This window comes from Brachyhypopomus gauderio, chromosome 7 (assembly GCF_052324685.1).
Source record: "Brachyhypopomus gauderio isolate BG-103 chromosome 7, BGAUD_0.2, whole genome shotgun sequence".
In the NCBI taxonomy this organism is placed as follows: Eukaryota; Metazoa; Chordata; class Actinopteri; order Gymnotiformes; family Hypopomidae; genus Brachyhypopomus; species Brachyhypopomus gauderio.
In genome coordinates, this window is record NC_135217.1 from 18901109 (window position 1) to 18929092 (window position 27984).

Consider the following 27984-nt stretch of genomic DNA (forward strand, 5'->3'; position numbering starts at 1 on the left):
ATTAAGCTAGATTTGTATTTCCTGAAGGAAAATACCCTGAAGGGCTTGAAAAGGTGTTTGCTGTTCTGACTGAGATTATGTCTAATACCTTTAAGTGAGGACTCATAAAGTCACTCATAAGGTCAATGCCCTGCCAGGGACCAAGATTGGTGGTTTGAATAACCAATTAAATAACCAATTAAATGCATTTTTTTTATTTTAGTTGAAAAGAAAATTAAATAAATCACATGAACCAATTTTATAAGGAAGCATCAGTTCATGTACTGTTGCACACATCACTATCACTGCAAACATGTTTTCTTAAGATTTAAGACAATACTGGACTGAGAAGACACATGCTCACACACACAAAATGTGTCACGTGTCAGTAAACAGCACATGCTCTCAGAGCTTAAGAATGCATATGTTTAAGTCCAGTTTAAGACCAGACCATAAAGTTGTTGGGTTGCTTGCTGCACGTGGCAAGGCTGTATAGAGATGATATACCAGAGCAACAGCCGAAGCAATGGCACCATTTTGCAGAGTCACTTGTCAGCCAGCTGCTGATCTCTCCGTGCATTGAGCATCACAGCAGTGCATTATTAGTTATGCTATTGCATTTGCAACTGTCACAGAGTGTGACAGATTGTCATGCAACATGAGGGACTCCGAGCCCCCAGAATCCTTTGCTCCGGCACTAGCATTCCTCCTTCCCTCATTACTAACACCTGAAACCTGTTCCCTGTCACTATATATATGCATCTTCATTCCACTCGTTGCGAAGAATTGTCTACCCATGGAAAACATATAATCTTTTAATCTACATAGTTTATTCTGGTTTGACCTATTTTCTGTATGCTGTTATCTTTTGGATGACCTGTTTTTACCTCTGTTTTGGCTGCCTGGTTGTATTTGCTCTATGGTTTTGGATCTGGACTGTTTTTGCAATATGATTTTCTCCAATCTCCTTTCACCTATTCTCATTAATGTATTCCACTGTTGCTTCAAATGCCAGTGAATGCATTTTCAGAACTATACGTTAGAGGTGGGCGATACGAATTTTGGTATTGATCTGATACCAAGAAAATGCAGGGCCAGTATCGCCGATATCGATACTGATGTAAATATTTATTGAAGTTAAATTATCCTGTTCATAATGTTTTTTCTAGTCCACCTCTTATGATATAATACTGTGTGCAGTTGCCTGTGGCTTTAATTCTATAACATTTCTTGTTGTCGGATAATTAAAGCTTTATCTAATGTTATCTTATCTTAGATAACACTTTGCAATTGAATAAATGTAGTAAGTTATTTCAATGTCTTAATTAAATACGTATGCTAGACTGAAAGGCCTCTGGGTCGAGAGTCTGGGTCTGTCTGGGCTAGGTAATGGGGGACGTCTCTCCTCTTCTCACCGTTTCTGCAGTTCCGCGTTTTCTGCTGCATGGTTTTTCATGTGCTTGTAGAGGTTTGTTGTTTCCACTGTAACAGCCCTGTTGCAAACTATACAGCTTGCTGTAGTTTCATTTTCTGCAATAAAATGAAGCCAAACGGCGCTTCTCTTCCTCTCAGACATTTCAATACTCAGGTGGTGTCTCTCTTCGTACTGTGATGTGTCGACGTGGGGAGAGTGCTGAGGGGGCGGGGCCAGGCTGAGCCTACCTGCATGGTTGTTTGGCTGGCGCCGCTGAGGCACCTGACGGTGCTACAACAAAAGACGAGAGGAGAGGGGAGGGGAGGGGGGCACCACTGTATGACACAGCACAGAGCTACTCTTACAGACAGAGAGGAGACTTTGATGAATCCCTGTGCTCAGCAGTCAGTGCGTGCGGGAGAGAAAAAATATCAATATTATCGATATTTGGATGCCTATACTAGGTGGCTAGCATAAACTGGGATCAGATTTGGGAGCTTGTTTCCTAAAATTCTCTGTGCAGTCTTAACTATCTGAGCCATGTTTCTCTGGTTTTCTGCAGTGTCGTTTGTGTTTAAAACACTGTGGTGCAGTAGCAGAGAATCTCATGTAGAAAAGAGCTTAGTGAGGAGTTAAGCAGTCTTCCTTGATTTTGATTATGTTTCTTATTTTGTCCTGATTCCTGTTTTTTTTTCCATTGGTATTGTTTGTCTCAGTTATTGTTCTTTGTCTTATTGCCCATCTGATATGACCCCAGACCATTTTACTAACTGATTATGGATTTGCGCATAATAAATCTCACTCCCCTCAACACTTGTGTCTGCCTCCTATTCACACAAAGCCTGTGACTCAGAACCCCAACTCAGAACCCCGAAGACAGAAATACTTATTAGCAAAGACAGACAGGAGACAGACAAACTAATCCTGCTGGTATGATCTTGTTGTTATATTGCTGGACTACTTCCTCCATATTCTGAAAACAAAATGTGGCAATTACACAGAAACATATTTGGTTACACCTACCAAACCTTTAAAAAATATTTTTAAGGTTTTTTTTTTTGGCTTACTTTTTTTAGCGTTAACCTTTGCAGTAATGTTGTCACTTCTGGAAGGTCTGTGATGCACCCTTCAAAAGCATTCTGGGTAGATGAGTCAGAGTAAGCTGGAAGATCTTAACCATTGTGTCTTATATTAGGAATCATGCCACATCTGATAGTGAATCCTATTGTATACTATGACACCACGTGTGGGCAAGCAAAACACAGGGCCGGATTTACACGTGAGATGAAGCATAGTGAAAAGTGAAAGCAGAAATGGTAATTGAGCTGGAAATTGGTAATGCAGATCAGGTAATATAAACCAACACAATAAACTAGCTTACAGGACGGATTACAGCAGAAATGGTTTTATATAGTACATAACAAGGAAGAAGGCAATGACAGGTGAGGAACATCGTATACCTGTGTGGGGATGCAGGCTAGAAATGAAAAACAGAGCACATGGAGGAATAAAAGACAACAAAGGACCATGTGGACGGGAGGATGCTGGCAAGGAGACATTATTATCCAAATGTCATAAAAATCTATTTTGTACTTTTTAGCCTTGAGACCGAATCAGTCCAACTCAGATGAAATGTAAAATGAAATGTGCCATATTTGTCAATTGTGATTTTTCACTACAATTGAAATTTGTCCTCTGCATTTACCCATCTGTGCAGTTAGAAGACACACGCACACACACTAGTGATTACTAGGGGGCTGTGGTGCACACATGCCCAAAACAGCCCTAGCCCGGCGCCCAGGGAGCAGTTGTGGTTAGGTGTCACAGCTGATAGTGAATCCTATTGTATACTATGACACCACGTGTGGGCAAGCAAAACACAGGGCCGGATGTACACGTGAGATGAAGCATAGTGAAAAGTGAAAGCAGAAATGGTAATTGAGCTGGAAATTGGTAATGCAGATCAGGTAATATAAACCAACACAATAAACTAGCTTACAGGAAGGGTTACAGAAGAAAGTACATACCAAGAACCAGGGCTGGACTGGGACAAAAAATCGGCCCTGGCATTTTTGGTTTAGACCGGCCTCTCATAATTAGTGGAGCACAACCGACTTGTAATTTATGTATGTGGGGCATGACGTAGAAATTTTTTTTTTTAATTACTGGTTAAAGTCATTGGATTCAATCTTAGCATTATTATATCATAACCACTTTTATGATTTTATTGAAATCATCTCTAATATGTATTTTCTGAATTTCTCCGATATAACAGCTCAATTCTAATTCTTCAGGTTAAAGGTGCTCCCTCATTTAAACAGCTATAACATGTATTTGTACCTGGCTACAAACAAAGCTGCTTTATGAATTCATGCAACGCAAACATGTCTTAAAAGCATTTGACACTGTTTTACTCTTATTCATTATGGGCATATTTTTTGCTAATATTACTTTTATATTTTTTACACTTACTGTAGCCATGCTTTAATTGCAAAGCTTTTATTTATCACTTATAAGTTTTAAAATCTGTATTTTACTTGTTTAAGTGCGTTTTAAAACATGTTGAACCACAGCATAGAGGCTACAAATTCAAACTTCTAGGCAGCCTTTCAACACACCTTTAACCTGTAGCCTAAAATGGACACTTGCTGTTCATCCAACACTTCTCAGTCTTGACCATTTTCTATTTTATCAGAATAAGGGTGCGTGGCTGCCAGATTTTGGGAAGTATGCAAATACCAATTAATACTGATACTTTCACAAGCCTGCATCTCTGGCTACTGCTCTCCCTGTCTGCTGCTGCTGTCTTCAACTACAGAGGACGTGGAGGCTACAGCAGCGAACATGTCCGTGATTTTTACACATTTTGTAGCATCTACATTGAGACTTTTCAAATTGAAAATTGCGCGTAACTTCTCCGCACCCCCTTTCTGCCGCTTCTGTTGCTCCACGCTGCCTCTCCTTTAACAATGCTGTCCAAAAACATGGAGATTAGGTAAATAGGCATTCCCTGAAAAAATTCTCCCTGACTGTGTGTCTGTCTCTTCATGTCCATTAAAAAGCAGTTGTCTGAGTGTGTGTGTGCATGAATGTGTGTGTGCTTGTATGCCCAGTGGTGGATGGTGCTCTGCCACTAGGGTCTGTCCTCTCTCCCTTTCCTGCACCCCATTCAGTCCCCCAGGGGGCTGTGGATCCCGGTTGAGAGTACGCTGTGCGCAATTGGCTGCCGCTTCTCGCCGGTGTGTGATTGGGTGTGTAAGAGTTTAAACACAACACAAGGTTTCCTTTAAACACAACACAAATCATGAGATCACACAGCACATTAACAGACAGATACATAGACACACACGCCTTACAGCTGGCCTTTCTGAACAGGCAGACACTGTGTCCACATCCCCCTGTACCATCATGGATGGTCCAGCAATCTCCCCCTGCAAACAACAAATTAAGACACATAAATGTTAACGGTCCTCAGGGTTCAGCTATCATCATTGTCAAATACAGGAGGGTCCAAAAGAGTCAGCACACCCCCCACCACTGTAAAATTTTAGTCATCAAGTATATAGTAATACTACGATGTAGCCTGTAAGAATAAAAATGTAAAATCTGAGAAACAACTGAACCTACCTTTAACATAAGGCTGTGTATCATGAGGACAGACAGGATCAGATGATGTTCCTCCTTCAATTCCCACAATGATGGGGCGTCCGCTGTTTTGCTCCAAAGCAAGGTCTTCTGCAGGAGTGAGGGCTGCTACAGGAGGCCCACCACCAGTAGCAGCAGTAGCAGTTTTCTTTCTGGTTGCTAAAATATTTTATACAGTTATTTAAAATGGTGTTTTACCTTTTCCTGCACATTGGACTAATCAACTGTACTTACCATTCTGGAGTATATTTTTATATTTCACCTTGACCTGCTGCCACGTTCTCTTAACCCCGCTCATGTTACTTCTAAATCAGGAAATTATTAAATAACATTATTAATTTACTATAACACTTTTAAAATGCCAATGAATGGATTAAATGATATGCTCACGCATTTAGTCTGCAATATTTTGCCAGACAGCTTCTCTGACTTTATGAAAACGACGTGTTGCCATTCTTCATAATAATGTATTTATATTCCTCATACAGACGTATAAGTAGCTCATGTTCAGCAGAAGAAGCAAAAAAGCTGCTCGTTCCTTCAGCTCTTTCGACATTTTCTTGCCTTTTCGAATATCGATTAGTGAGGCTGTGTAAATACTGTGTGCGCCGATTTCAAAAGCCTGGCTTGAATTATCGGGAACAGGTTGCGTCTGGATTTCGTTAGTGGAACGGAACTAGACGGAAGTGAACTGTTTGGCTAACTCAAGCGAGGCTCACTCTAATAAGCGCTGCTTTCATAAGCTCGCTTCGTGGAATAGCCCCCTGGAGGCGTCCATACTGTGACAAATATTAGCTTATATGTTCCTCATATTTCAGGTTTTTGCTGAGTAATAGGATTAATAGCTACACCACATACCTAAAATAATTCTGATTATCAATAAACTTATTGCAAAATCTGGTGGTCTCTCTGCTTTAACTAGTAACCATAAACTAATTGAGCATAGTAAAGTTTTTATTGACCTTCCACAGTTGATAAAATCTCGATTTTCAAAACAACTATATTTTTTTCTGCGCAGCTGAAATTGAAATGTATATATTAAATAAACCTTAAGTTCTGCATGTCTTCTTTTAGATTCTGTCATGGCGGAACCTTTGGCAGAGTTTCTGATGTTGGTGCGGGAACATGAGTATCATTAGCATCAACACACATCTTTCAGCACTAAACTCTCCCTTCAGTAACGTCACTAAGTCAGAAGCCTTGTTGACACATGACATGATGCACTGGGAATGACACGGAGTGACAGTACTGACTTGTCAATCAAATAACATGGTGAGTTGGTTAGTACGGACTCTGTGTGTTCAAACACCACCGCAGTTCGGATTCTGTTGTCTCATAGTCGATACATGAAAAAAGTAAAGACGTGCAAAACAAACGAATTTAACCAACATCTTCATTTAAAGACTCTCATTATCTCAGTGAGAATATTTAGCCATAACATCAGGACAACGTCTCTTCCTGTCAGCACACAGTCTTCTGTTTAATGTAGGAATGCAGCAAACAATAAGTCATCATAACAATAAAAGGTCATAAAGAGCTTTACAAGTCAAAGTCAAATTTATTTATATAGCGCTTTTCACAACACATGTTGTCACAAAGCAGCTTTACAATGGTATGGGCCCAGATCCCTAATGAGCAAGCCAAAGGCAACAGTGGCAAGGAAAAACTCCCTACAAGTGGAGGAAGCTGAACTTTTTGATAACACCTGCTGTTTGGTCTTGTGTGTTTGAGTTTAAGCAATGTATTTTTAACCTATTTGAAGCAAACAATAATTGCTAATTTAAGAAATGTAAAGTAGATTCATAATCATTTAATAACATTTTTTTACTTCATTACTACAGAATAGCCTCTAAATGTTCTTATATTGAGTGCTACAGAATGATGGCTAAATTGTCTCTCTGTGGTGTATTACTGCAGTATGGCTAAATATTCTTTCTGAAGTGTATTACTGCAGTTTCACTACATGCAACTCCGAAGTGATTAAGTGTGTGTGGGAATGTGTGTATCACAGAAGATATTTATTGCATGTAGTCAAACTTCACCTGAAATGACCAAGTAAAAGTATTTATGGGCTTTCACTGCACTCGGCACGATACTGACGTGTTTCCATGGGAACCTTATTGAACAATTTTCATTCTCAGCATTCAAAAGCATTCATGCAAACTCCCACACTAAGAGATGATTTAACGGAAGAGGAATTAGGCTAGGCACATCTGCTAACAGCCTCCTTTGAACCCAAGACTTGTGCCCAGCCAAATGATGACATGGAGGGGAAACTTAAGCTTAACTTAAACTCAGTCATGTTGCGGTATGATAGCTTTTTTTTTACTTTTGCAATTCCAGTTTTTATCATTTTCATATTATAGTATTTTAATAATAAGTAGCTGTCTGAGAGTTTGAGTCCTCAGATATTTTTGTGGCCCACCTCCAACCACCCCCCCCTTTGCTTTTATGTACAGATCTTAACAATTCTGATAACAATGATAACAATTCTGTATAATATAGTGCAATAGTGATAACAATAACTGGGGTTAGGTGGACCATAGGAGGATATAGAAAAGAGGGGGAAAAGAAAAGAGGGGGAGAGAAAATAAAAAGGGAAAAGACAGAAGGGCAGGGAAAAAATGTAAATAAAAACAACCAGCTCAAATGACCACTGCAAAGAAGAGCAGAAAGTGTACCCAAGACATACAGCACAAATGACTGTGATGTATGTGTATGTGTGAGTGTTTTATGTGCAGCATACAAGTGCAACATAGGATAAATGTATGGAATGGACATGCCAGCAAGGGTAGAAAGCTGCAAAAAAGGGTCAGAAACACGGACACTAAGAGCATGCAGGAAAAGAGCACACAGAGAAGCAAAGAACACAGTGCATGTAAGAAAAGTCAGTGCTAGCTAAAGCCAAGTCAGTGCTAGTTAATTTAATGCTGGAGGTGTCGAGGCAAGAGGAGGCGGACACAAACACTGAGAGGAGCGAGATTTATTATTTGCAAATCCAAAATCAGAATCACAGAAATGGTCCATAGTCGTTTTAAGTGAGCAGTCGGACAGAGAAAAAAAACCACAATGTGAAGACATGGCAGCTATATCACAAACTACAGAAGACAAAGAGAAACAAGGACATGAAATACATAAATCATATGAAAACCTGCTCCATTGCCACTCAGAAGACCATCCCAATAACCCACAACCCAAACCACCAAACACAGGGCATTTACTGTATACACCGATATAAACAAGCAACACATGATTTCACTGACAAGGGGGCGGGGTTACAAATAATGAGGAGGGACTACACTGACAGCATGCACATGGCTATATAAACAAAAGGTACACTTGACAGGTGGGGGCGGAGCTGGACTTGACAGCTAAAGCCAAGTCAGCGTTAGCTAAAGACAAGGGGATGCTACACAGGAAAGGGAAAAGAGGTACAGCAGAACAAGATTAGTCAGTCACAGATGAAGGGGAGCACAGAACAAAAATAAAAGGCACATTGATAAGGGTCTGACTGCTTGGAAGGGAGAGACAGACAGGAAACTCACCATTCATGAGAATCAAAAGCACATGGCAAGGCTACTTTTAAAGCCATGTGATGTCTGACATCACAAGGAAGTGGTGTCAAAAGGAGTCTGATATCACACAATGATTCCTTTATCATCACAGAGAACACCATGGAAAGATATCATGATAGAACTCTCCCAGTGTAGTACTATAAATAAAAAAATACTTAATACAGTGAATGCACCAAGATCCAAGTTCTAGACTATATACTGTCTATGGAGCCAACAAACTGAAATGTGACAATATTTCCTTGTTTCTGCAGAAGTACTTCCATAAGACCAGTTTTACACCCACACAGGCAGCACCTTGAGCTGTGTGTTTTTATATGTTGATAAAAATGGGGTTAACTATGCACTCTGTAATTGTACTCTTTACATTTAGACCAACCTAAACATAAATATTGTCATGGGCGTAGAAGGAAGTGAAAAATGTCTCGTGCAACATGAATTTAATAATATGAATTGTGCTCAAACAAAAACCTGTGACATTAAACAATACACAGCAATGTGCTGGATGAAACCCTCAACATATATACATAAAGACAAACAGCCCTGAGGTGGTGAACGCACCAAAGACAACCTCCTGAGGGGCGGGGACACGACAGGACAACACAAACACTGCTCCTGGCGATGGGGGCGTCCATACTGTGACAAATATTAGCTTATATGTTACTCATATTTCAAGTTCTTGCTGAGTTATAGGATTAATAGCTACACCACATACCTAAAATAATTCTGATTGTCATTTGTTCTAATTAAACTTCTTGCAAAATCTGGTGGTCTCGCAGCTTTAACTAGTAATCATAAACTAATTGAGCATAGTGAACCAAACACACAAACATGCTATACATTTAAACCCATGACCGACAACAATAACAGAACAACTTAAACAACTAGACGACAGAAAACATCTTAAACAAGGACACATAAGAAACCAAAAAAACTAAGACCACAATCGGCTAGGGACGAGGGAGTGAGAATAATAATACAACCTGAATCATGTAGAGAACACAAACAATGACCAGCAAAGACAGTGTTCAAACTAAAGATTTAAATAGGAAGATAAATGAGGAAATGAGGCACAGGTGATACACCTAACACACGGGGCTGGATCTAGGTGGAGAAAGAAAAAACACTAAAACAAAAGGAGATTGAAAATGATTGAGGGGGGGAAGGGGGGCAGGACAATGCGTTATGGGGGGGGGATTCTAGAATAGAACAGAATAGAACAAACTAGAATAGAAAAGAGAGAGAGAGAAAAAAAACCAACACTAAACTGACCACAACCTAGTGACCGGAGAATATATTACTGGACCAGGCACAGAACAAAAGGCCGGGGTAGAAAAATAAGAACAAAAACCAGACTGCGAAATGGGAACTATCTTAGACTGAATAGAGGGAGACAGACAAGGACCTGGGACAAGAACCAAAACGAGACTGTGACATAAACTAACCGGATTTAAGGTTACAAGACCGGGAAAACCAGGGACATGTGACCTCGGAGAGGAAATACGCCTAGACATAGACTTAAACCGGGTGGGTTTAATGAGACATTGTGTATCCAAACACTGGACATGACTAGGGCGAACTGAAGATACTAAAGAAGAGAAAATGGACGGGGCAGGCGTAACAAAAGAGGCTGACAGAGACATTGAAATCAGTTCTGAGGGAACAGGGTGACATAGAGGCATAGACACAGACAGAGAATTAAGGAGAAGACATCTAGAAATAGAAGATGAGGTCAACACAGAAATAAGCACACCAAGAATAATAGACTTATGCACATGGACTAAATGAACAACCACACGAGGAATCGACATATGAGCAGGAGCAATCCCAGACATACCAATTGTTGCAATTGTTTGCTGCAGTCAATGGCACAGTGGATGGACTTATATGTACTTATGGACTTATATAGCTTATATGTTACTCATATTTCAAGTTCTTGCTGAGTTATAGGATTAAACTTATGGCAAAATCTGGTGGTCTCTCATGCTGACTAATCATGTGCCCATTTTTATAGTGTAGGGTAAGGTAAGGGCATTTATTGAGGGTAAACGCAAGGCAGTAGGCTCACACTTGGAATCCGACAGACAGATTTTACGTCCAAAATACACCTAATTTTCTCAGCTAAATTAAGGCGAACTTGTACTTCTGCGTCAAACCTACGACGTAGCGGGACATAGGTTATCTGTTTTTTGTGTACGAAGTGTTAAGCCCAGTTTTTTAAGTTGCTACTTGTTTGTACAGAACACTTGTATTTGTGGTTTTTGATATATTTGATTTGTAAGTGATATATAAAAACAATTGATAATCAAACTTTGACGGCTTTCTTTAATTGATTCAAAACACAATACTTGTACTTTTTACTTTCAGTACTTGAGTAATAAATTTTAGAAAAAATTACTTGCAATACTTAAGTACAAGAAATGCTGAATACTTCTGTACTTCTACTTAAGTAAAGTTTTTAAAGAACATTTCAACTTCTACTCAAGTCAATTTTTTGATCGAGTACAGTACTTGTACTTTTACTCAAGTATGAGTCTCTAATACTTTATACAACACTGAAAACAACTATATTTTTTCTGCGCAGTTGAAATTGAAATGTATATATTATATAAACCATATGTTCTGCATGTCTTCTTTTAGATTCTGTCATGGCGGAACCTTTGGCAGAGTTTCTGATGTTGGTGCGGGAACATGAGTATCATTAGCATCAACACACACATCTTTCAGCACTAAACTCTCCCTTCAGTAACGTCACTAAGTCCGAAGCCTTGTTGACACATGACATGATGCACTGGGAGTGACAAGGAGTGACGGTACTGACTTGTCAATCAAATAACATGGCGAGTTGTTTAGTACGGACTCTGTGTGTTCAAACACCACCGCAGTTCGGATTCTGTTGTCTCATAGTCGATACATGAAAAAATGTAAAGACGTTCCAAACAAACTAATTTAACCAACATCTTCATTTAAAGACTCTGATTATCTCAGTGAGAATATTTAGCCATAACTTTAGGGCAACGTCTCTTCCTGTCAGCACACGGTCTTCTGTTTAATCAATGTAGGAATGCAACAGTTATCATAACAATAAAAGACGCACGTAAGTTTTTTTTTTTTGGGGGGGGGGGGGGGGGTTTGAAACGTTGACGGGGGGGAGTTTGAAAAACCCTGCTGTAGTGTATTACTACAGATTCACTACATGCAACTCGGAAGTGATGAAGTGTGTGTGGGAATGTGTGTATCACAAAAGATATTCATTGCATGTACTCAAACTTAACCTGAAATGACCAAGTGAAAGTATTTGTGGGCTTTCACTGCACTCTGCACGATACTGACGTGTTTCCATGAGAACCTTATTGAACAATTTTCATTCTCAGCATTCAAAAGCATTCATGCAAACTCCCACACTAAGAGATGATTTAACGGCAGAGGAATTAGGCTAGGCACATCTGCTAACAGTCTCCTTTGAACCCAAGACTTGTGCCCAGCCAAATGGTGACATGGAGGGGAAAGTTAAGCTTAACTTAAACTCAGTCATGTTGCGGTATGATAGCTTTTTTTTTACTTTTGCAATTCCAGTTTTTATCATTTTCATATTATAGTATTTTAATAATAAGTAGCTGTCTGAGAGGTTGAGTCCAGTTTTATTTGCACAGTGCGTTCTGTAATACACTGTGATTTGTATGAGTTAACAATGTAGTGCGGAGCTAATTCAGAAGCATTTTGCTTGCCCTGCAGATGAAGGACCCCTGCATGACAGGTCCTGTTTCTTTGGAAACTTTGTGTACTTCATTAAAATATTTAATATCTCTACGTATCTTACCCAAGTACACTGCAGCTTAGAAAAATCATGTAGTAGCAGTTATACAGTTATGACTTAACAACAATATAATTATAATTACATCCCAATTATTACATTACATAATAATTTACAAAACAGTTTACAAAAATAAAAAAAAATTTACGCTCTGAAGGCAGTGAAAGACAAAAAATCTTTTTATAACTCGGTAGAAGAAAAGTCTTCCAGCTTCCTCCTTCTTAAGAAGATCAATCCAGAAATGAACTTCCTTGTAACTATTTTTATAGTGAAGATACTGATAACAATCAGAATGACTTGTAATTCAACAAAGACTTCCTCTACAGACAAACAACATTACTAACATTAATAATCAATGATCGTAAGGAAATATAAGGAAATGAAATTTAATTAAATCTTATAGATCTGACGTAAATTTGCCCTCGTATGGGATCCCATTTCATTCCACTTCTCAAAGCTAGAAGTGGGGATTTGACAGTAGGCCTACACTCACAGTGGACAGACTAGCCTATGGCTGCATGGCATGTGACACATTCAGCCCACATATTCTTACTGGGCAGGCAGAGTTCCGCTGAATGAGAATAGTTCTGCATGACTTACGTTCCTGCCGTATGAAAAATTTAAATCATCATTTCTCTCAAACCATTTCACCTCAGCCAAGAGTTTTTCCATTCATATATTTTTTTAGAAATTTTAAGCATTTCCCTAAAATGAGGTGAATGGAAAACTCACTATGTATTTGTTTTTTTGTTTGATATAGCACCTCTTACAGCCATGGTCACTTATTGGATTTCAGATTCCTTTAATTAGAAGATCTGAAGATTTAACTGGAAGACCTGAGATAAAACACAAGATGATAGATAATATGAATTATTCTAACCATGCTTTCTTTGCCACTATGATCACATGTTCCGTAAACCTCACCAACCTGAAAGGCTTCCAGCACAAAGCATTGGAGGGTTCTAGATTTCAGCTCAAAGCAATGGAGGGTTCTAGATTCTAGATTTCAGCTCAAAGCAATGGAAGGTTCTAGAGTCCAGCAGAACATAAGCTTTAAAGGGAACCCCGGCTGATAACATATGTAAGCCTTAATATTGTGTAATTACTCTAAATTATTAAGACACGTTGTAAAAAATCACAAAAAGTAGCAGATTTATTAGATTTTCTGTAAAATCCAGCTGCACATAGGTCGCCATTTTTATAACTGCTGACAATGGTTGCAGTGACTGGCCGTAACTTTTGTCTTACCGGTATTTCTATGCTGATAACGTGTAATAGCGAGCTCTTATTGAAGATTGAAGTCGCATATAAGGTCAAAGGGCTTTCTTTTATACATGTCTAGTAGTGACTAAATTCCAATAGTAAGACTGCATCCGTCAACTCTCTCACCAGTCGGGGTCTACTGAATGATTGAAACGCATCGGGACTGAAGTGCGAACAGGGGACTGAAGTGCGACCCTGCGCGAACAGTAGGCGTTTATACTTTCGCGAGCGTCGCGGGCGTCACTGCAGTGTAAATATGGCTTTGCAGTGTTGTCCGAAACCATACGTTAAGAAATACGAGCCTCTTGAAATTCCAGGACGAAACATGAGAGAACGTGAAGACGTTAAGATTGGGCGTTTTGAAAATAAACAACCATTAAATAATTTGTTAAAAAGCGAATAATTTCGAGTATATGTATAAATATTTAACTAAGTTTAACGTGCTGGGAAATATTGAAATGGACCTTGAAAGTGATGTACAAATGCTTTAATTCCACCTTGTTAAGGTGTATGAACCCTGCAAACATGACTTTGTTCATCGTGCTGAAGCGCGGCCTGGTTTATTCACTATTATTTCGCCACGCCCACTTTCAAGTGTGTGTTTCTTCCGCCTTTGTGTTAGAACTTCCGGTCAGCTATTTTTGCATTAGTGTACACTACTACATTTTAATGATTTTTTTCATAAAATAGGCATTCTTGTCTATTTACTTCTTTACTTAATTACTTTAAATTACAAAATGAATGCAAGGAAAAGATGTGGCCACTGATTATAAAAGTTACTTATCTGATAGCCTCACAAGCACCCGACGCGTTTGCTTCATCGGAGCTTCATAACCGAGCCATTTCTCGGGATAAGGATGATCTGGTGTTGGTAAGAGCAGACGCATGGACGTTTGGGTGGATGTTTTAAATTTAGCGCCTTCAGCCTTAGATGCAGGTCCTCTTCTTTGGAAGGCGGTGGATATAAGTTATAAGGTGCCCCACAACACTCAGATCTTTTCGAGCTGTGTTCATAACACTGTTGGTCAAGCACTGCTACATCTTCGTGCTGCGCGGTTTGTTTACAAGCCCAGCGAGCCGCTAATACTTTTTAAACCGGCGTAGTGGAAAACTGGAGACTAGCGGTATGAAGTGTCTGTGCTATTGTGATTGGAGTCTCGTTGGTGAGACGCGGTTCTTCTGTCACACGGTTGGAATAAACCACATACGAGGTGCAGCAAAGGCACCGCACACGACTGAGGGAGGTTTAAAAACTACTGACACTGTCTGTTATTTTCTTCCTAAAAGTGAGTGCAGGTCAGTGGCGTTGTAACGAGTGTTGATAACGGAGTTTATCCACTTTTTACCTAGAAAAAAACAGTTGCGTACATAACAGAGCTCGTAGTGTGCTCCAAACGTGACAAAGTCCTGAAGCACATCACGCCTTATGTTTATATCGAAGTTTGTGTTCGTTTTTTTACTTAATACTTAATTTGTGTCCATTTTATATCCCCCCCGCTAATAATTTACACTCGCCACCCCTCTTGGTCTCTGACGGGTTGGCCACCTCTGCTCTAACTGAACATATTATGCTAGTCATTTTGTGTTTGTTGTCGTTTTGCTTGTAATCGTTATCAGCGTATCCGTAGCACCGGAAGTTCCAACACAAAGTCAACCAAGATGGCCCTGCCCTGCCACAAACTTCGATATAAACATAAGGCGTGATGTGCTTCAGGACTTTGTCACGTTTGGAGCACACTACGAGCTCCGTTATGTATGCAACTGTTGTTTTCTAGGTAAAAAGTGGATAAACTCTTATCAACACTCGTTACAACGCCACTGACCTGCGCTCATCTTTAGGAAGAAGAGAACAGACAGCGTCAGTAGTTTTGAAGCTCCCTCAGTCGTATGTGGTGCCTTTGCTGCACCTCGCACCTTTGTCCGTCGCGCTGAAGCTACAAAATTCGAGAGGTGCACGACCTCGCGCCGCGACCTCGCGCCGCGACAGCGTGCGAGTCCCTCGCGCACAGGCGGAGCCACAGCGATTAGGTCATTTTCGCCGCGCGGACCCTCAAGTATAAACCAGGCTTAAGCGTGGGGGAAAACATTAACATCACCCAGGAGGATGACTAAACAACAAACTCGTCCTAAGGCGGGGCCCACCTGTGTTCGGGGCCCCCCCGCAGTGCGTGCCTTGCGTGCCCCTCCCCTACGCCAGTGGTCTTCCCACTGCCTTTCGACTAGAAATAACATCCAACGGCAACACAGTGTGGCATGGTTTTCTTTAAGGTAGCTCAGCTAACTAACATTAACTCCTTCCAACCGCAGTCAAGTTTAGCGGGCTGCAACCATTTGACATAATTTACCCAGCAGGCATTGCGCGTCAGAAAACATGGCTGCGCCCATATGTCAAATATTTCGAATAAAAGCATTGATTTGTAAATAAATCTGCTGCTTTTGTGATTTTTTTAAAACATGTCTTAATAATTTAGATTAATTACAGCATATTAAGGCTTAAAAGTGTTACCAGCCGGGGTTCCCTTTAAGGCTATTTCACACCAAACATATTTTTGATGCAATTTATTTAAATAACAGTAAATAAATTCAAATGATTTTTCAGAACTGAGGGGGGCCTAAACTGTGTCAAAGGTCCCCCCCATGAACATCTCAGAAGGCCAACTGTATAGGAGAGAATTCAGCCTGTGCCACAGTCCCATGAGAAACTACAAATCACACTATTAAATCTCTCAGACCTCTCCAGATCAAGATGTTGGAGGGTAAAGAGATGCAAGCCAGACTGAGTGGTGACACACACAAACATACACAACGTTACTTGTTGACCATCAGTAGTTACACCACCAGGGGTTTATTATGTTTTTTCTGTTATACCTTAAATATATGTTATGTGTGTTTCTGTTCTTAGGACGTTGTCTCTGTATGTTACACAGGCTTCTTTTGTTGTAGTTAGTGTGTTGTAGTTTCATGTTCAGTATTATTTCATTACTTTCATTCATAAGATTCAGTAGGAGACTTGTGTTTCAGTAGAAGACCAGCATTTCAGTAGTAGACGTGCGTTTCATTAGGAGACTTGCATTTTCCTCTTTCGTTTTTTTCTCTTTCAATTTCATCTTACATTCCTCACTCGAGATATCATCATTCTTGGTTTCGTGAAATTTCACTCATATTGTCTTTACTGATCAGCAAACCATTTAACCTCAGCTAAAAGTATGGGCCTTCCATTCAGATTTTCTTTTTTGCAGTTTTAAACATTTCTCTAAAATGAGGTGAATGGAAATCCAACTATGTAAAATGCAGACCATGAATTACATAATGATGTCATAATGACGTCAATCACTACTGTTTCAATTCATTCATTTCACATCATGAACAAAAAACCAGCTAAGCAGTTGATTGAAATAGTTGGCTAGCCAACTACTGTTAATGTGACAGGTGTGTTAACATCTACTTGTGCCAGACTTTGGTCAATGTTGACAGGTGGGTGTATTACTATAGTAAAAAATATGTGCCATATTATTAGTCTGGAGTGATAGTTCTGCCAATAAGGAATCTTATATTACCACCCTGCGACCATGGACTTGTGCTAATGGGCTGCCCAATGGAGGATGGGTTCCCTTTTGAGTCTTGGTCCTCCCGAGGTTTCTTTCTAATCCCCACCCTATAGGGAGTTTTTCCTGGCCACTGTTGCCTTGGCTTGCTCATTAGAGATCTGGACCCATACGATTGTAAAGATGCTTTGTGACAACTTGTGTTGTGAAAAGCGCTAGGCTATATAAATAAATTTGACTTTGACTTTGACTATTAGTTCTTAGTTGTGGGAAAGTTTTGTGAAAGGTTCGTCATGTACAGCCATGGATTGAAGAATAGAAACTAGGGCAATGAGCACACTACCAAATGTAGAGGAGGTGTTACATTGTAGCTAATCACTCCAAAAGATGCTTCCAAGATTAATTGAACCTGAAGCACCTGAGCAGGTGAGGTCATGGTTATGGTCATTCTGAAAGAGTTAGTCCTGCCACATAGCCAGTCCACTTTATAGAACAGAATGTACAAAACGTTAGTCAATTCAAGGTTCCTCTGGACTCATAAGCCCGATGATTGTTGTGGTTGCTACAAAGTTACAGAGTAGGTCACACCTAGCAACATTAGATACCTTTAATAAAACAATAGAACATCTTCCCATTACTAAATAAGGGTGGATCTAGAGGTTCATGCGTAATTCTTTGTACAGTGTGCTTTACACACATTTTGCCAGTTATGTGTAGTTAGCCTATGTAGCTTTATGTAAGAAGCAGGACACACATCGCTGAATATAATAAATTGTTCATTGAACAAATTGTTAATTAAAGATCCTTAATTTCAAGCAAAAAGGCTGATTTAGAAAATCAGGAGACATGACACAAAGAGCTAAAAATAAAGCAATTTGACTTTCCATATATGCCCAAACACTTGCACATGTTCAGCCAAAATCACATTACATGCCAACTACAGATTGGTGACAAATTAGAAACATGTGAAGGTTTGATTCATATTGAGTTCTGATGGACATGAAAATAACCACAACATAGAGCCACCAGACCTTCTTATTATAGAGGACAATAATTCAGGTATTTCCTTTTACTTAATACATCATGTCATGAGAAGATAATAAATAATGCCTCCCCTTCACCTGCCGTCTCTCTCTCAGACTAGTTTGCTGCTGGCCTGGTGAAGGAAGGTCAGAGGTCAGAGGACTTCAGCTCAACACTGCTGTTGCTATCAGACCGGCTCTGATGCTCTAACCGACTCACTGGCAGACGCTACCAATACCCATACTTACCTGGCAGGGGTGAGACCATGATCAGGAAGGTGGTTCACCCAAGGTGAGGCTCAGCCATTGCACTCAGGCTGTGCTGACTCTTGCGAATTCCCCAAATGCGGGAATCTCGACTGCATAACATCTAGTAGTGGGGGACTGCGTTCGCGCTCTCCCCTGATATTTTTTGGGGGCAGTCATGGCCTGGTGGTAGGGAACTGGTCTTGTGACCGGAGGGTCGTGGGTTCGATTCCCAGGCCTGAGGCCATGACTGAGATGTCCTTGAGCAAGGCACCTAACCCCAACTGCTCCCCGGGCTAGGGCTAGGGCTGCCCACCGCTCTGGGCACATGTGATCCACAGCCCCCTAGTAATCACTAGTGTGTGTGTGTGTGTGTGTGTGTGTGTGTTCTAACTGCACAGATGGGTTAAAAGCAGAGGACAAATTTCGATTGCGGTGAAAAAAAAATCACAATTGACAAAATATGGCGCATTTACATTTTCACATTTTTTTACCCCCGTGCCCATGTATTCTCATGACTTCTGCCTCTGACAACTTGGCATGTCAATAGGGCCAAACAAATTACTTACCTTTAAGTCAAACATTTAACTTACCATGGGTGGCAGATAATGTATTATTTTTTAAAATTGCATATGTCTCTCATTACAAACAGCCAGCTATTTAAACCTATATAAACAGGTCATTCAATGCTTTGCAATGGCAGTCTAAGATGCTTCTTCACCGCCAAGAAGCCTGTGTTCTGTGACCTTGTCTTAGCACCTTCCTTTGTTTCTTTAATCACATCTATATTGTTTCCCTCATTTACAACAGATGATGGGCATCTGATGAATCAATCTGGTGAAGTTATTGGTGAAGTGTAAGCAGAAATAGAGTCCATAAACAACTGTGATGTTGCACAATGAAATTAATTAATCAAAAAATTAATTAATTAATTAATTAATTAATTAAATGTCCTCAGTTTATCAGCTAAGCTTTTAATATTTTGGTGCAAAGAAGTGGGCAAAAAAGGAAAGTCTTTTCAATATTTTTATTTAGTACTATTGCAAGTCATTTATACAGGAAAAAATGACAAGAGCGTTTAGCAGTCACATATTTAAACAATGAGAATGTGTATAATGTTTTGCAGAGAGGAGATATTTGTTATGACTGATCTGAGAAAATAATTGGTTTTACTGGTTGTGTTTAAGAAGTAGATGAATTAATAGATGCTTCGATGAATAAGGATGACTTATAAGATAAATATATATACATGTATATATTGTATAAGATTCATAAATAAGATACATAAATAAGTACAATGTATACTTTAACTGAATATTAAGGTTTAACTTTAACTGAATATTAATCCTACAACATGAGATGCTAAACACCTGTGTAAACACTTTTGTAAACACTTGTGTATCACTTTTGTGAACACCTGTATGAACACCTGTGTCAACACCTGGTCTTCTGGAGATTGTTCAGAAGAACCAGGAAATAGGAATCTCATATCACAACAGAATCTAAACTAACAGAATCTGGGTCCTGTGTGTCAGTTGGCATCTCATCAGAGTCACGGTGAGCTAAAACTGGTCCCTCAAAACTAACAGAATCTGGGTCCTGTGTGTCAGTTGAAATCTCATCAGAGTCACGGTGAGCTAAAACTGGTCCCTCAAAACTAACAGAATCTGGGTCCTGTGTGTCAGTTGAGATCTCATCAGAGTCACGGTGAGCTGAAACTGGTCCCTCAAAACTAACAGAATCTGGGTCCTGCGTGACAGTTGGCATCTCATCAGAGTCAAAGTCACTACCTACATAGTCAGCCACACCACTAGGGATAATCTTACAAATAACTAGGCTAGAGTTTTTACTGTGACCCATGTCCCTGATGCAGAAAGCAGGAACAACCTCACTCTTGAACCTCGCAAGGAACACATGTATCTGCTTCCCTGTGAGAGCATCGAAGAACTTAACCCTGCCCTTATCACAGTCCACAAACACACCCAGCCTCTGCACACTGGCCTCACGGACAGTGCTAATGTCATTGTGGTGGAGCACTGTCAGATTTCCCTCATCTGATTCCAGAACCCATGATCTCTTGTCTCTGCCTAGAAGACGTCCCATTCCATTTTTAAGCCAGTCTTTCTCCACGACACCAACTGACCAGTTCAGGCTGCCAGCGACATCTACCTCCCAGTAGTGCTGTCCTGTACTGAAGCACTGAGATGCCAGGATGTTGGCTGATTTTGCCGTGGTACGCTTGGAATCCTTTAAAAGCTTCTTTGGGATGCTGCGAAGGGAAACCTGGCATTTGTCCTCTGAGATTATCAGATCCTTGTGTTTGTTATCCAGATCAAAGGTAATGGCCTCAGGGACTGCAGAAGAAAAAAAATCAGGTACAACTGAAGTTATGTAATTATAATTTGACTATTACATTTTACATGTAGCGGAGTACATCCAATGTTTCCATCACTTGGGTTTGATTGTAATGATAAACCTGCGTCTGCCACTTACATTCCCAAGGCTGAGGCAGCAGTTTCTCATTCTGCAGGAGGATCTTTGTGACAGAGTTTTCCAGGGCGTTCATCCTCATCCCATCCACCGTCATCCTTTTTTCCACGTTTGAGTATAATTGGTTCATAGTCTCAAGGCTAAGAAGGACAGTAAAATGTGTAAGCATGTAACATTTTGATGTATTTAAAAAATATATTGCATCTAAATCATTCTAGCTAATGAATAATTTAGCATCTACCTTATTAACTGTGCCTCGGTTTCATCCTATAAAGAAAAAAAACATGATTTGAGTCGCTTGCCCTTATTGGCTGCCATCCCTGTAATAGTGCATCCCATAACAGGACAGTTAAATATAAACTCACTTCTAATACATTTCTAATAGTTTTAGCTTGTTGGTGCTGATAAGATAATCCTATAATAATAACTTCCTTCTGCATCCCTGCCCAGAATATACTGGTTTGGAGACTGAGAAAGCAGTACTCACCAGCAGAAGGACCAGAGAGTCATACTCCTGTCTTCTCTCAAGATCTTGAATCTTCTCCATAATGCTGAAGTATCTCTGCTCATAAGTGTCTGCCTCCTCAGCTAGCTGGTACAGACCCTCTGCCTGAGATTCTTTCTCAGCCTGCAGTAACAGGAAAGCCTGCTGTTGGTTCTCATCCACCAGAGCCTGGAGCTCTCTGTACTGGGAAGTCATGACGTCTTTAGCACTCTGATATGTGTTCTGTGGGAATGGTAGGAAGAAAAAGTGTTTATTTAATAGTATAATAGTATATTTTGGATTTAAAATTAAAAAATGGATGGATGGAAAGAAAACTAAGTTTGAAATTAATAGTTCATGGAGTAGATTAAGAGAAGGAGTGAAGGGAAGGAGTGAAGAGAAAGAGTTAATGGAATGAGTTAATAGAAGGAGTGAAGGGAAGGCATGAAGGGAAGGAGTGAAGAGAAGGAGAGAAGGAGTGAATGGAAGGTGTGATGGGAAGGAGTGAAGAGAAGGAATGAAGGGAAGGAGTGAAGAGAAGGTGTGAAGGGAAGGATTTAAGAGGAGTGAAGAGAAGGAGTAAAAAGAAGGAGTTAAGAAAAGGAGCGAAGGGAAGGAGTGAAGGGAAGGAGTGAAGGGAAGGTGTGAAGGGAAGGTGTGAAGGGAAGGAGTAAAGGGAAGGTGTGAAGGGAAGGGGTGAAGGGAAGGAGTGAAGGGAAGGAGTGAAGGGAAGGGGTGAAGGGAAGGAGTGAAGGGAAGGAGTGAAGGGAAGGGGTGAAGGGAAGGGGTGAAGGGAAGGAGTGAAGGGAAGGAGTGAAGGGAAGGTGTGAAGGGAAGGAGTGAAGGGAAGGAGTGAAGGGAAGGTGTGAAGGGAAGGGGTGAAGGGAAGGAGTGAAGGGAAGGAGTGAAGGGAAGGGGTGAAGGGAAGGAGTGAAGGGAAGGAGTGAAGGGAAGGGGTGAAGGGAAGGAGTGAAGGGAAGGAGTGAAGGGAAGGGGTGAAGGGAAGGAGTGAAGGGAAGGAGTGAAGGGAAGGCTGTGTAGTACTGATGATGAAGTGTTCTGTTTTACATCAAACTGCTTCTTTGCTCTGGACAGCTCTTGTTTTACATTTCCAGGTTTATTGGTTCTGGTTTTCAGGTGTTTCAAATTGGATTCCAGTTCTTCCTGAAATACGCACGCAAGGACGCACATCACACACACACACACACACACACACACACACACACACACACACACACACACACACACACACACACACACACACACACAAACACACACATACATATTGTAAAGTTACATATATTGTCTCATCTATATGTTATTGGTGTGATTGACATACAAAACATACAGCCACTAGTTATTTTTATATATTGTTATAGTGAAATGAAATGAAATGAACCTTTATTGTCATTACACATTGTACTTATAGTGATAAGTAGGAAGCAATTAAATACATTATATTATATTTAATATATATATATTTAATATATTAAATATATCTTCTTTCTTTCCAATCAGGTATTTATATTTCTTTCTACATTTTTCCTTATTTCACACAACATTTTTAGCAAAAGAATACAGAGTACTCACAATTTGTTTCTCGACAACATCTTGTAGCTTTACGAATGTGTGATGTCTGTGTTTTCCCTCTGCAAGGCATGCGTTGGTAACATAGCGTTTACATTCGTTACAGAACAGGACAGGAGCGCTTGCTTCGTGGGACAAGGTGCTGCCGATGGAGGAGTTGCTGGAGGAGAAACTGCCAGAGCTGAAGCAGCTGGAGGATGAGGTGGCGGAGGAACGTCGGCTGACATCCACGCTGCTGTTGGTGAAGGACGATGAGTGCAAGGAGTCGGAGGAGCGTGAAACAGTTGATGAGGCTCTCATCATGTTGCGTGGCGAGGAGTTGAGCTGTGACTGTTATCGCCGACCAGAACGATTTCACTCCGGCTTTCTTTCCCTCGAGTCTTTTGTGAACTTCACCTGTCAACAATGCAGAGCCCAACCCTAAGAAGGAATTCCCCTCCTCCTAACAACTGGTTTCTTTGCGCATTTCCTTGTGAGCATAAATAATTGAAATGTATTTATATCTATCATTTAAGCAGAATGTTGTTTTTTTTATTTAAAAAGTGTTTTATTGCACATGTTTTTATGGTCATGTTTTTCCATAAAGTATATACTTTTTTTATTTGACTCGCTAATACAGTTGTCTTGGATGTATCATAACAACTGCTCCAGCACTAAATATATCTCCACCTTTGAAATAATGGTACCATAATCACTTATCCATAAAAAAACATGGCAGTGTTAATTTTGCAAGCGAAAATGTTTTTTGAGAAAAACGTTTTAAGGCTTCTTTTTCGGTAATGAATGCACCAATAAGTTAATGATGACATTTCCAAAAAATGTCAGCATGGGCACCAACATTGCAAAGGTGCAAAGAGAAACAAACACACTTTTGTACTGCAAGCATGCAAGCATACAGTCTGCAAAATGATAGACAAATGATACACAGGTAGGCTGACCTGTTTGCATAACTGCAACAGATTGGATCTTATCACTAACCCTGGCTCAAATTGAAAAACTTACTTAGAATGCGCATCACTTGAGTTGCTGAGAAATTTACAGAGTGTGAACTCTCATTTTCAGAAGAAAGATACAGTTGGTGACTTCCGTGAAGATGGGTGACATACTGGTGCCATGTCACGTTCTCATTTCAGCTATGATCAGTGGTTTGTTGGTACAAATGGGTAGCTTGTCAACTTGTAATAAAATATTAGTGTTAGATCAGAGACTCCTTACTTGCCAAGGAGATCAAACATAAGCTGGATCTAAACTGCTGAAAACACCCCTTTTAATAGAACAGTTTCTTTCTGTCATTCAGTTACCAGCAAAGTAGACATTGAGAGCTGTCAATCTAGCTTTTCTGAAGACCAGAACATTTATTTTCTTCCAGTATTTTTTTTCCAGTAAACGATTTAACCTTAGGCACATGTAAGCATAAATCTAAACTGCCTACATATTTGTATTTATATTTGGAACTGTGGCTATCAATGGATATTCAGTACACTGTGGCATTACTACTGCATGGGTGTAATGTGCAATACTTACATCTTGCTGTACTGCAACAGGCGTTAAGGATTTACGTATGTCTGAGATGAAATGCTTGCACCATGCACGGTATCATTTCATTTAGGACATATTGTACAAATGCCATAATTAAGCCCTAATTAAGAAGGTGTAGTCTGTTCACACTGTAGCAAGGTTGACGTCCCTAAAATGTTAAGAGAATGAAACCTTGGGAACAGAAAAGCATACTGATGTTAGAAGTATGAATTCATAGGAAAATAATAGTTCTCAACAGTTTTTCATGGCCATATTTAAATAAAGACTTAGATTAGTTTTATGTAAGTTTAGTTTAACTACAATCTGGGTCTTCCGGTTATGTGAACCAGAGTGATCCGGAACTATGCCCTTCCTACTCTCTAATGATTTTACGTCAACGTTCATTTCAATGAAGGAGGTGCGTCTCCCGTATATATACAACTCGCTAGGCTACTCACCATTCATACAGCACAGACAGCAGAAGCGTCTAAAACGCGGAGATCGGCGTACTCCAAAGTGTTTTCAAATCCACATCTGCGTAGGAAAATGAGTCCGCACTCTTCTTCACTAATTTCCATTAGGTCGCGAACACCCTCAGACAAATGCGACGCATACAGACATGTAAGCACGATAATCCTCTACTGCGTAAACTGCAACGAGACATTGTGCGACCACTGCCTGATTAACGGCAGTCACCGGGATCACAAATATGAAACTTTGCAGGATGCTGTCAAAAATCGCTTGGTAAGTAGCAATACACATACCATGTTATTATTTTGGTTTATTTATTTTTTTACTTTTGAGCTTTTAGAGGTAGCCTAATTGCAGAATATGTCAAGTATTCAAAATATGTATAAATGAATTGGATTTTGTTGTGGTTGTGGTTGCATCAACTTATTAATTTTTCATCACGGCAGGAAAAAATTAAAGTCGAGTCAACGAAGCTGGCATCTAACGTGGCGAACTTTCAAGATATTAAAGCTCGCGTTTCAGTAGCTGAACAAGAACTAGAGGTAATAACAAAGTTCATTTTAGAAAACCAGTAGAAAACCCATGCATAATACAAATAATATTTATCTTAATTGATTGAACTGAGAATATTTGAACTGAGAATATTTTTACTATATCAATGTAATTCTTAGCCTATATGTTTGACTATCAGAAAAATCATTATTAAAAATGTACAACTACTGTATGTCTGTTTTGTATGTGTGATGTATGTGTGATGCATTTACCTTTGGTCTTGCAGGCGAAGTATGATAGAATCAAAAGAAACATCACTGAAAAATACACGGAACTCTATACAATATTGGAGAAGAACCAGCAGAATGCTTTCCAGTTACTGGAGGCTGAGAAAGAATCTTTGGAAGATTGTCTGTCCCGCATCACCGAGGCTGGAGACACGTATCAGCAGACATCGTTGGCCATGCAGGAAAATATCAAGATGCTCAGGATGAGAAAGAAGATAGAAAGTGCGGCCAGTCTGCTGGTAAATTACAGCTGTATCTTCATCACACGAAAAATTACGATCTATGAATTATTAGCCTAGTAGTTTGCGAATGGATTTTGCCAGTAGTACAAAGCCGTGTCTAAGATGCTGTTTTTGTGTCTCCACAGGTTGGAATCAAAGAACTGGAGATGAGGTGAGAGCGGTTCTTATATTACATACAAGCAAGTGTAGTTGTTACATTTGTTTTATAAATACATAATTTATAGCTAGAACAAAAAAAACTATGTTGTCTTCTCATGCCAGCCTGGAGAATATGGAGGAATATTATTCCACACTCAATGAACATGTGAAGTCGAATGGCACAAGACTAAGAGCAATGCAGGAATCTGTCAAAAGAATCTTCAACAAGAACAAAGAGATTCTCCCTCGCCCATGGCAATGTGAGTTTCATAGCCAATATTTACACATTATTTATAATATATAATATAAGGTTTTATATATATATATAAAAAATAAAATATAAGTATAAATATAAAATTATTCTTGTTTCAGCTCTTACTGTTACTTATAAAAAGTTCTATTGTAAATGAGAATTTCGAATTAGCGGGCTAACTCCCTTTGTAAATAAATGAATAAAAACGATTTATTATTTCTTCTCTGAAACAGTCTCAGCAGCCATCACCTTTGATCAGGATAACAAACACAAGGAACTGACAGTCTCAGAGGACAAAACCCAGGTTTCTCTTCGCGGGTTGTCGACCAAGCACACAAAGGATACCAGAGCACTATCGGCCAACATCCTGGCATCACAAAGGTTCAGCAAAGGACAGCACTACTGGGAAGTGGACGTAACTGGCAGCAAGAACTGGTCTGTCGGCGTTGTTTTGCACGATAAGAGTAAAAACGGAGTCAACCGTCAACTGGGAAAGGATAAAAGATCCTGGGTGTTGGAATCAGATGAAGGAGAATTGACTGCTCTTCACGACAACGAAGTACGCAGGGTGAAAGAGGCGAGTGTGCAGAGGCTGGGTGTGTTTGTGGACTGTGATAAGGGCAGGCTGAATTTCTATGATGTCATAACAGGCAACAAATTGCACATGTTCATTACCCGGTTTAAGGGGTCTGTGTGCCCTGCCTTTGGGCTTGGGGCCCAGGCAAACAGCATTGCACAACTGCTGATCTATAGTCTGACTCCGAGAGGTGTGCATTATAACAGCGCAGGAGAAGAGTCAGTAGACTCTGGGACGTATGACATGCAGGACGGGGAGCGTATAGAAGTTGCAAGTCTATAGGAGGAGGAAATATTCAGTAGTCTTTTAAATTGAATTGTATGATTTTAATGCAGGGCCGGCGCCAGAACATATACAGTGAGGGGGCATCAGAAAATTTCGCGGTGGCGAACGTAAGTTGTTGAGCGGGCGAGGGGGCGCCATGTAGCGATTGTTGTAAAATAAATAGGTCTTATTTTTTACATTGAGGGGGCGGGGCACCTCGCCTGAGGGGGCGACGCCCCCTTATTCCCCCCCCACCCGTGGCGCCGGCCCTGTTTTAATGCAAATATTAGTTATTAATATATATTTATATATATATTTAACTTTATTTATTTAAAATGTATTCTATATTGTTACATGAGCTAGACTCATATGTAAATGTGCAAGTAATATAGTATATATAAACAAATGTATAATTAAAAAAAAAAAATAGATTTTTCAATGTTTCATTTTTATTAAAAATGTTGTTCAATGATCAATCCATCATGTATATTTATCTGTGGTCAAAAGTGTTAAGGGAGTTCTTGAGGAATTCTTGTTAAGGGAAATATTTTTTGCTTTGAAAAAGTTAATGAAACTATAATAAAACACCTACTCAGAGTGCAGTAATGTTCTGTTGTTATTGTTGTTAAAGTGATTTTTTAGTGCACAGGTTCTGCTTTAGGTCCAATGCTATTTTACACA

General features: G+C 39.9%; 2 protein-coding genes and 1 non-coding gene across 3 annotated transcripts; 2 read left to right on the plus strand and 1 right to left on the minus strand.

The window, feature by feature from the left end:
* Positions 1-18495: 18495 nt before the first annotated feature.
* LOC143519809 (U1 spliceosomal RNA) lies at positions 18496-18659 on the plus strand. The gene has a single exon (XR_013132551.1). It is a non-coding gene; the product is annotated as a U1 spliceosomal RNA (small nuclear RNA).
* An 854-nt stretch (positions 18660-19513) lies between these two features.
* Positions 19514-25165, minus strand: LOC143519158 (E3 ubiquitin-protein ligase TRIM34B-like). Its single transcript, XM_077012292.1, has 8 exons — positions 25038-25165; positions 24586-24771; positions 23065-23457; positions 22543-22638; positions 21478-21717; positions 21232-21257; positions 20994-21130; positions 19514-20854 (listed from the first exon to the last, which is right to left on the minus strand). The coding sequence occupies exons 3-8, from the start codon at positions 23362-23364 to the stop codon at positions 19986-19988; spliced, it is 1668 nt and encodes a 555-aa protein (XP_076868407.1). The 5' UTR covers positions 23365-23457; positions 24586-24771; positions 25038-25165; the 3' UTR covers positions 19514-19985.
* Positions 25126-27905, plus strand: LOC143519159 (tripartite motif-containing protein 14-like). The gene is made up of 6 exons (XM_077012293.1): positions 25126-25323; positions 25497-25592; positions 25829-26068; positions 26197-26222; positions 26333-26469; positions 26696-27905. The coding sequence occupies exons 1-6, from the start codon at positions 25126-25128 to the stop codon at positions 27319-27321; spliced, it is 1323 nt and encodes a 440-aa protein (XP_076868408.1). The 3' UTR covers positions 27322-27905.
* The last annotated feature ends 79 nt before the right edge of the window (positions 27906-27984 follow it).

Coding starts and splice junctions, on each gene's coding strand:
- LOC143519158 (XM_077012292.1), bottom strand. CDS start 23,364: ATGATGAGAGCCTCATCAACTGTTTCACGCTCCTCCGACTCCTTGCAC. Junction 21,718..22,542: donor GAGCAAAGAAGCAGTTTGAT/GTAAAACAGAAC, acceptor CCATTCCCACAG/AACACATATCAGAGTGCTAA. Junction 21,258..21,477: donor ACTCTCTGGTCCTTCTGCTG/GTGAGTACTGCT, acceptor TTTTCTTTATAG/GATGAAACCGAGGCACAGTT.
- LOC143519159 (XM_077012293.1), top strand. CDS start 25,126: ATGAGTCCGCACTCTTCTTCACTAATTTCCATTAGGTCGCGAACACCC. Junction 25,324..25,496: donor ATGCTGTCAAAAATCGCTTG/GTAAGTAGCAAT, acceptor TCATCACGGCAG/GAAAAAATTAAAGTCGAGTC. Junction 26,223..26,332: donor ATCAAAGAACTGGAGATGAG/GTGAGAGCGGTT, acceptor TTCTCATGCCAG/CCTGGAGAATATGGAGGAAT.